The sequence below is a fragment of the Cannabis sativa genome, chromosome 5, assembly GCF_029168945.1.
Source record: "Cannabis sativa cultivar Pink pepper isolate KNU-18-1 chromosome 5, ASM2916894v1, whole genome shotgun sequence".
Classification (NCBI taxonomy): domain Eukaryota; kingdom Viridiplantae; phylum Streptophyta; class Magnoliopsida; order Rosales; family Cannabaceae; genus Cannabis; species Cannabis sativa.
This window is the reverse complement of record NC_083605.1, coordinates 65,238,718-65,249,057: the sequence shown is the minus strand read 5'-3', so window position 1 is coordinate 65,249,057 and position 10,340 is coordinate 65,238,718. Positions and strand designations below refer to the sequence as shown.

General features: G+C 31.5%; 1 protein-coding gene across 2 annotated transcripts; it reads right to left on the bottom strand.

Moving 5' to 3' along the window:
- Positions 1-6,535: 6,535 nt before the first annotated feature.
- Positions 6,536-9,592, bottom strand: LOC115717366 (uncharacterized). Of its 2 annotated transcripts, XM_030646334.2 has the most exons (8): positions 9,186-9,592; positions 7,867-7,926; positions 7,692-7,774; positions 7,511-7,575; positions 7,392-7,425; positions 7,215-7,285; positions 6,964-7,087; positions 6,536-6,834 (listed from the first exon to the last, which is right to left on the bottom strand). In XM_030646334.2, the coding sequence occupies exons 1-7, from the start codon at positions 9,481-9,483 to the stop codon at positions 6,997-6,999; spliced, it is 702 nt and encodes a 233-aa protein (XP_030502194.2). In that variant the 5' UTR covers positions 9,484-9,592; the 3' UTR covers positions 6,536-6,834; positions 6,964-6,996. The 2 variants fall into 2 exon arrangements, with proteins under 2 accessions (XP_030502194.2, XP_060971827.1); XM_061115844.1 differs by having other exon boundaries at positions 6,536-7,087; positions 9,186-9,581.
- Between the last annotated feature and the right edge of the window lie 748 nt (positions 9,593-10,340).

Sequence of the window (10,340 nt, the reverse complement as noted above, 5' to 3'; positions counted from 1 at the left end):
TACCTCACATCTTTGAGAATTCGAATTGCTCCATCAAACATCTTGAAATGAGCATTTCCTATGCCTTCCACACTACATGTATTGCTGTCTCCAAGAACTACTTTTCCACCACTTGTTTCCTTGAAATTTCTAAGTAGTTGCTTGTTGTATGTCATGTGGAATGTGCATCCAGAATCTAAGGTCCAATTTTCATTTTGGATGTGAGAAGCAGCTAGCAATACTTCTCCAAAATCATATCCATCACCATAGTTTGCTGAATCTTGGGATTCAAATTTGTTGTTGGAGCTATGATGATAGTTCTTCTTGTTCTTATGATTCTGACTTCTGTTCTTGTTAAAGTAACAGTCTCTTTTGTAATGTCCCAACTTTCCACATGTATAGCAACCCTTTACATCCTTGTTTGAGTCTTTGCTAGAATCCCTTGAGTTTGATCTTCCATGGTTTCTTGAATGGTTACTGCTCTTATTCTGATTGTAAGATCTTTGTGGTTGTCTTCCTCTTGTGAAATTCACTTCACCATTCAATCTTGATAGTTTCCCATTGTTCTTCAAAGATAGTTCCTTTGAATATATGGCACCAACGATTTCATCCATCACCAATGTATCATTTGCATATAAAATTGTATCTCTGAATTGTTCATATTGCTGAGGTAGTGAATTGAGAAGATAAATTGCTTGATCCTCCTCCTCAATTTCCACATTTAAACTGCAAAGATCAGAAAGAAGTTTAGTGAATTCATTAAGATTATCATCAATAGATTTACCTTCATCCATTTTAAAACCATAGAATTTTTGTTTCACATAAACCCTGCTGGGTAGAGTCTATGTCATGTAGGTTTGTTCAAGCTTTTCCCACATTGCAGCAGCTGTCTTCTCTCTAACCACTTTTCTCAAAATCTCATCTTCAAGGCTCAACACTATAGTGTTTCTTGCCTTTTTCAGGATCTCTTCCTTCTTGGATTTCTCCAATGTTTCAGACATTTTGTCTTCTCCCTTGAGAGCTTCATCTAATCCCATGTTTCCAAGATGAGCTTTCATCTTTTCTCTCCACAGATAGAAGTCATTCTTGCCATTGAACTTCTCAATGTCTATCTTTGTTGTAGACATCTTTCTTGGTCACTTTCAATCTGAATCTTGAGGTTCTTGCTGCTGTAATTCAAAACAGTAATCAAAACACTTTTTCTTCTCTGTCAAATTCTGCAGGTTTCTTGATTGTTGCTTAGCCGATCCTTCTCTTGAATCCTAGCTCTGATACCATTTGTTGTGTTAGACAACAACCTCAGCCAGCAAACAAACAATAATCAACACACCAGAAATGAATTAATGAATTGCAGAAAATATAATAACAGAATTTAAAGAACACAATCAAGATTATAGAGGTTCGAACTTCCTTCACAAAGTGAAGAGCCTAGTCCTCTTTGAACTCCCTTAGGATTAGTCTTTATTATGAATCAAATGGCAAGATTACACTATCTTTAGTTGTACAAATTACAGAACACAGAAATGATGAGATATTCCCTTTGTCTTAGCTTTAATCCTGAAGCTTGAACTCCTTGAAACCACCTGAAGCTTTAACTTGCTTCCCTTGGTTTCTAACCCTTTAGTTCTTCAATGCTCCATAAGTTTCCCTCTCTAAGAACAAGTAATCTTCCTCATCATACATAATTCTCTCTCTCTATCTATCTTATCTGCTACATTTTTTTTAAAACAGAAAAGAATAGAACTATATATAGGCAGCACCACATCAGGTCTTGCCATTACAAGAATAACTGAAAAAACCTAACTAAACTAACACATGCTGATGTGTCAAGTCCTCACTTGCCATGTCATCATTCCTTTTACTTAATTAGTTTTATTAAGGACTGAAATAAACAACACAATTTATTAGTTATTAAACAAAAAAGAATTTTTTTTTCAACCAAAAAACTTCGTTTTCTATTTGTTGTACATATCTTATTAACTCATATGTTACGGTATTATCATTTGGTATTATATGTAGAAGACAAACACCCAAAAAAACAGATAACAAAGACCTAATTGATCTAAAAAAACAACTCCAATCAAAAACACTATCAGGAAAAGAATGGACAAAATCAACAACTTCAGTAACACTCTCTACAAACGAAACGAAAAAACCCATCAAGGAACAACTCTCGACATAAAGGAAATCTTAACAGCATATATGTGAGAATCTTGTACTTATGAGAATTGACTCACTTGAAGAGAAAAAATATTTTAACTAATAATAAACAATAAATACATTAGTAGGAAAATTAATAAAAATTATAACAAATAAATAAACATTGTTACAAAGTTTATAATAGATTTTCACTATAAATAAACAGTATTAATAAATAGTAATAATAGTCGTTCTAAGTGAAAAAAAAAGAGAACACTTATCTTGTCAAATGTAATTGATGGCAACAGTAGATCTTGAACGCAAGTTATTTCAAATAATTAATAACTTAAATCACTCAATAACTTTACAACTCTAATAACCAATAACTGATACACTTTAATAATAAATAACTAATAACTTTAATAGTAATAATAATATATATTTTATAAAAATTTAATATAATCAAATTTAGAAAAAGAATTATATGTTAGAAAAATTGATAATAAATCCAAGATGAATGTATTTATCTATTTATCTATTTATCTATCTATCTATCTATATATATAAGAAATTTAATGTAACTTTATTACTTAGTTATCATCAAATGAAATACATAATTATTTCATATATATAATATTAAATTTTTTAAACATCCGCCGCGAAGCGCGGATTATTTACTAGTTGGTATATGATATAGAACAAAATAATAATATATAATAATTAAGTATACGTACCTATTAATCCATAGCAATTATCTCAATTTGATAGTGCAATACTATCAAGTCTTCCTCCTCAAGTCTCTAAATCATAAGTATTTTTTATTTTATCATATTATCAAAAGTATACAATTGTGATGAGATAATACATATTTATAGAGTTAGGGAGGGGACTTAGCTACATAACTCTAGTTGGACTGGGTCTGCTCATCAAAGGCTTTAGTTAATTAGAAAAGCCCACATTTTTGCTTCAACTAAACTTTACACATACAGATGCTAAGCCCAATAATTATTGATTACTAACAATATGAGCTAATATAACAAAGAATTATCTAATCAACCCAAGTTTTGATAAAACCAATAAAAATTAATGTAAGCCCAAATAAAAGTCTATCATTCTCTCACTTGGGTTACATTAATTTTAATACATATATATTATATATTAAAATAATTTTGTTTAAAAATGACTCATGGGTTGAACAATAGGAAAATATTTTTGGCCATTTTAAATATGATAGTTCTTTGATAGCACCTCCACATACCGTTCCAATTGAACCATTGATATTGAACTATGACTATTGTTTTATTTTTAAATCAACAAAAGACATTCATAATCACAAATACTAAAGTATTAAATCGAGATGGTCAATAAGTTTAGTAGTGTAGTAAAAAATTATGTTCAACATGCGATTAATTTTAAATAACATAATATCCTTATCAGTTCTCAATTTTATTGATATCGTAATGCTTAATAAATAAGTCAGTGTCACTAAACATGCTTAAAAAATTAAGCCAATAAAATATCATTGTCATTAAGCAATTAAACTTAAAAGACAATAATTACAACAAGATATGAACTACATGTTTTTAATTCAATTATTCTCGAGAATATAATAAAATATAATTAATTGAAAGTATAAACTTCTAATAATGAAAATTATTGGCCCACCAAGTAGTTCATAACATCAGCAAGAAAATTATTGGTTGTTGTCTGCTTCTTTTGTTTCAGTTCCTTCTTTCTTCTCCGATGGTTGTTGCAATGTGTTTGATTCTGTTGTTGGTGCGTTGTTCTGAAGCATTTCAAAATTTCCTTGTTCTTGTGTTATTTTTGATGTGATCATAGGTATTGCAGCGATTTTTGTGTTATTATTCTGCGTGTTGACACTTAATGGATATGTGGTGAAATTATTTTCTTCGATCTTCAGTTGCAAGCAAAAAAAAGGCTCGGATTGTTGAATATTTTTATCGAAGGTATTCCTTCTTTTACTTGGTATTGGATTTGCATGGTTGTTGTTGTTGGATCGGATTCCAATGAAGAGAGTAGAATCTATACGAGTTGTTCATATTTGTAATCCTTTGGTATGAATTCTCCACTAGCCACATAATTGACATAATTTTTTCTTTCTTCCCATTGCCCATTGCTCTTCAAAAGAATGGGTATAGATTCCATAACCTGCAATTTTTTGACAGTATTTAAACAATCAACATTTTCACAAACAGACAATAATTGTAAAATAACGCGAAGACAACCATCGATGTTGTATTTTTTGTTTCAATTTTCCATCTATCATTTGAGTGTCCAGATTTTATCTATATCCATATTTGCCAATAAAGTTCATGTAATTAAAGAAGAACAACTCTAGAACAACTTTAGATAATTTAAAATTTTATTTTAATTCCTAATCAGCATTTTTTTTCCAGAAATTATGTATATTAAAATTCATTTACTTCAATTATGCATTTATATAAAAACAATTTCAGAAGCTACAGTCTATTTTTTTTATTAATTTCCAGATCTATGTTTCAACCTTTTTTTTAATGCTATATTTAAAAGAATTTAGTTGGGTTTAAGTTTCTAACATTTTTGATTCGTTGTTTTTTGTTGTTGTTTTGTTGTCAATTTTACTTTGTTTCCTCCATATCACCAAAATAAATAGTTTTTTTTTGGATTTTTTTCTGGTTATGTTTGTTGTTTTGGAAGGTGGAGGCGTATATGTACTTTTCCGTCCGTACAGTATAAAAGTAATATAAAATGGGCCAGGACAATATTTTTGTAATTGTTGCTTTGTAGCAGTATAACTGTAATATTTACCCCCAAATCTAATATATATGTAAAACCCTCAAAAAAAATTTAGAAGGCACAATTTAGTAGTAATAATAGTTAGAGGGACAATACTATTAAATAACCTTTTTTTAATATATTGGTAGAATTGTGATATAAAAGTGACACTATATGTCTCTACCTATGGAAAGAATTATGATTATTTTTAAGTGACAGTATAAATTATAGAGGGTACGTCTATAGTACTCTTTAAAAATGACATTTTGGTAGAATATTGTCAATTTTGGTATTCAAGAAAGTTTTTAGTTTATTTTTTTTATGATTATATATGTTGTAGTTATTAAGGATTATCCACGGTGAATCATTCAAAAAATTTAGAAAATTTACACTTAATCTTATTTAACTACATCGTACACAATGATTAAAAAACAAATTAAAAAGCTCTCCTAGATATTTAAAAAGAAGTCTATAAAAATACTCATGTAATGTATTACATATTATTTCAATTATAGATATTGTATAAGCATATATTATCTATCAAATTTTCAGAAAATTCATAATTTTTTTTTCTTTTGTATAAGCATATATTTATAAACCGCTGCGAAGCACAGTTTGTTTCCTAGTTTCTAATAAGAGAAGTTCATGATTGTAATCTAAATTCCTATACCATATGAGTCTAAAGAAAAAGAGAGTACGAAAGAAAGAAAAATAACATAAACATTAAGAAATGTTGCCACCTAAACGTGGTGTTTAGTATTATTGTGAGATGTAATATCAGTACAATTTAATGTCTGATCTCACCTATTTTAATTTAATAAATATTACATATAACCGTCAATCAATTATATTACACAAAGAAGTTGGCTGAAACGGCAAAAAGAGTTGGCCAATTTAATAGCCCTCAACACAACTAATCTTAAGCTCAAGTTTCAACTCACGCTTCTCATTCCCCTCTCTTTCCTATGATTCCTACTTCTATTATGACCCTTCATATACAAATAAGAATACAAATTTGTGACTACATTCAAATTATTATACGAATTCTTACTACTTGAAACACCCAAATGGTTTTCTCCAACTCCTTATTAATCTGAACAATAGAATGAATACCGATACCATGTCAAATGATAACAATGTTGCTAGAGATCTATTCACATTTTCTGTGGCAAAAGTATTTTGGGTAACACGATCTTGCTTAGCCATCATAGCCACCAATCTTGCAACACGAGCTTGAACTCTCATAGGTGAGTCCCCGAGAAGAACCTGCATAATAACTAATGTCCCGACCTCACTCACAACACTCCTAACCCTCTCTCGCTCATTCGGCACTAGAAAGCACTGTGGCGGCCACAATTCAAGACTGATGAAGAGCACTCCTCCAAAGGCTTCAACAATGGCGAAACCCCATCTTCCTCGACTATAATATTTTGCTCCTATCATTGTCTTGAGCCAACAACGCAAGCAGGTTAACCATTTCAATCCAATATGAGAGTTGACCCATTTGAATAGGAAGCTATCATTGACCAAATCCACGATCGACTCATTAATAGTGATTGGAGGAAGAGAAACGATTTCGTCGTAGAGTGATTGAATATCAGCTTCCATAATAATGAAAGAAAAATAAATTAACCTATCACAGTTTTATTGGATAAAAAAAAGTCCAATATTGGTGTCATTTGTTAAGGTCCCATGTGAGAATTTTTCTTAACATATATTCTGTCGAGAACCAATTCAATTCAAAGATTTACAAAACGCACTCACTTTTAGACTAGTTCTCCATCGAGAAGGAGAACTACAATGTACAATGTTATATCATAATCAGTAATTTTAATGTGTAATCAATCTAAAAAGCAGAGTTCTTCAAGGAATTTACAATAATGTTCATCTCTAGATTTTTGTTTGTATGGATTACTAATGCAAAATGCATCACCGAGACCCCTGCAAAAAACAACAAAGAATAACCTTTATTAGAAATGGGTGAAAAGGAAAAATAGAGATATCGAAACAAAATAATAGGAGTCATATATGAACAATCATACTCCCAAGTGATGAAGAAAAGGCACTAACATATATATGATGATCTCTACACCATATGGTATGTTAATCCCAACTATTCCGACTTCTTCTGAATGCCTTCTTATCGGAAAGAACCTTCTTGCTTTTAAGACGTTTTTGTTCGCCAATAGCAGCCCTTCAAAAGCAACAAAGATCGACATTAAAATCCAGATTGGATACACTCACTTTCCGTGCAATAACACAGTAAAAGAAGTAGAAGACATCATAGATTGGCAGGTAAAAACAATGGAAAGAGAGCTTACATCTTTGCAATTTTCTTCTTTTGTTCTTCAGAAGGAGGTGGAGGAACATAAGCAGCAGCATCAATGATTGCCTATTTTAAGATTTCATTGACATCATCGCCGAAATGATGAAGAGAAATTTCAATACTCATCATAACTCGATATAGAAATAAGAAAGACAAATCCCTTCATTAATACCTGAAGTTTCTCCAAAGCATCTTCAATGTTACCCCTGAAGAAGAATGGTTGAATCAATCCAAAGGCTTTGGCAACTCAGAAGCAACATGGATAATTAAAGGAGAAGAGGAAAGAAGTACTTCTGTGTTCTAGTCCTTGTTGAAGATATCACAAGCTCCCCATCCTTGTTTATTCGATTCTTTTCCTGCTCATTACAAGGAAAATGGCAAGTCATTGTCGAAAGACGGAAAAAGAAAAATGTCCCCATCCAAACATAGTGAGTTGAAAACTAAACATATAAACTAATGAGCAGTGGAAAACCATTTGCATAATCCTGTCCCTGATCCTTTCACTTAGCCAATGAGCATTTTTAACATTGAAGCGCATATCCACCTTCGTATTTACTGTAAGTGAAAAAAAAAACTAGAATTGGGCATCAAAATAAGATGGGAGATAAACATAAAAAATACCGATCTAAAATAGTCTTTAAGCAAACCTTTATTAACATTCTGACCCCCTGGGCCACCACTTCTAGCAAAACTCACTGTTACATGGTCTGGTGAAGAAAAGAATGGAAAATAAATAAATAACAGAATGGCGATTAAAGATAGTACTTTCCATGTGTAGTAAGGCTTGTTTGGTGAGTAATATATAGGATAAAATTGAATTGGATTAAGAAAGTAAGAACAAGAAAAAAAAGGAGCGAAATGAACTTTAATCTACAAAAAATTATGAGGAAAAAAATATATATATAAAATTGTAAACTTTTGTACATATGGAGAAAGAAGTCAGAAGACTAGGTAGGATACTGAAAATAAATATCCTATATTAGGCGACTTGATTAATTTTTTTGAAGATACTCTCTAATTACGTAAAAATAAAAATTTGATGCTGAAAATTATCCAATACAAACCTATTGATTTTACTAACTAGTCTGACACGCCTGAACTAATAACCATCAACAACAACAAATGGTCTGTAGTCTGCAACACATAAATGAGAATGTTCTTTACCAGGGAGAAGTAGAAAGAGTGGATCAATGGATATGTACACACACATATTATTTTTGGAAACTAGGTACTCTGTCTAAACAAAAAATATTTGGGGATCAAGAAATTATTACAATTACTAGGTAGGTACCTAAGGACATCTAGAAGTAAACCATTTAACTATATACCTGACCATTTGTGCTCTGTTGGAAATTTTAAATGATCATCAACAAATTTTAAATTGAAGATAGCTCAGAAGTTTAACGTCACTCGACTGTGATTTCCTCTTCTTAACTAGTATTGCTACATCAAACAAGATAAAGATTTTGGTCTTCCTACTTCCTCTGATACCAAACAAAACAAGGGCAAAGTTCTATCCCTACTATTTATTTCTAAATACCTCTCATTTTCTTCCACATACCTAGCCTTCAGTTAAAAGCCGAATCAAAAGTCACTCTATTCTGTGATTAGACGAATGAATCACCAGGGGCTCCTATGAGAGTTGGTTTAACCGCTATAACTATTGCAGAGTATCTCCCAGATGTTAAAGAAAAAAACGTACTTCTATTTATGGTCAATATCTTTGGTTTTCTCCAAGCAATTTTTATCACAAGTCAAATTACTCATCAAGAGGCCAATGAAGATTAAAGAAACATCTTCCTTCATCGTAATCTTTCAAAAAGGAGTTCTATAGTTCATTGGTTGTATTAAGTTTTTCTCGAATCTACGCTACTGAATTGAAATAGATAATTGTGAATGAGATCAATTAGTCAATATAATTAAGTTCATAAAAAATATGAGCCCCAACATCTTAAATTTTGCATACCCAGAGTGATGTTAGGGGTAGGACCGTCGTCAGCCTCGAGAGCCCGCTCCTCAGCCTCCTGCAAGAGCTGCTGCACATGCGACAATCGAGACGAAACCTTCCCGCCACCGTCGGAACCCGAAGCCGCACACCGTACTCGGGCCAGGCTGATCCCTCGCTGCACAGCTGGGCGGTGCGGCAGCGCATTGATAGTGGCGCTGAGCTTACTGGAATCGGAGAGCAGCAGGGAAAGAGAAAGCGAGGGTTGGAGAAGTCTATTGAGAATGACGTTGGTGGTGGTGGTTCTCAGAACCGCCATTATTAGTTTATTTTATTTTTTTCAGCTCTGAAAACCCTAAAGACAATAGGATTGATAATGCGTCTCGTGTGATTAATTTGGGATCTGCTTTTCAAATCAAAGTTTTGGATTTTATATTACAAATTTTTGTGGTCAATGTTTTGTACTTTTGTCATCCATCATCTCTTATGGTCCCAATTTAATCTCGTATGAAATTTGTCAATTGTCCCAAAAACATTGTTATTGGAGCATCTTTTATTTGTGGTGAATTATAATTGGTTAATGATATCTTTTTAAGTTATATAGCATTTATATTTAATTATACTAATAATACTATGTGACACTGAGAAAGGTATTACTCACTAATAATATTTTTTAATCTTTTAGCATTTCTCCACCAAACAAATAAATTTAATTCTCTAATTTATTTAATTTTTTGAAGAGAAAATGACATTTTATTATTAGTAAACAGTGGAATTTCCATTTAGGCCCTTTACAAAAAAAAAAGAAAAAAAGAAGAAGAATAAATTCCATTAAGGCCACTCCGGCCATCAACTGGCAAATCTGTCTTAGTGTAGGATATAGACTAAGATTTAAAACCAATAACATTATGTACACACATAAATTATACACAAATAGGACATACATTTGGCAAGTTATTTTTAATTAGTGAGATCACCTTAAATAAAAATAATTGATTGAAGTGACTTGTCACATAAGTCACATTTGGGTGGGTGCATATATTATTACTCATTAAAACTAATCCTCCAATTACTTATAGATGGCATAGCAAACTGTTTGAACTTTAGTGAAAATTTACAAAATCCTTGTAGGATAAGTGAAGTGTGTGAGTGTGTTAAGCAAAAATTTCACATTTA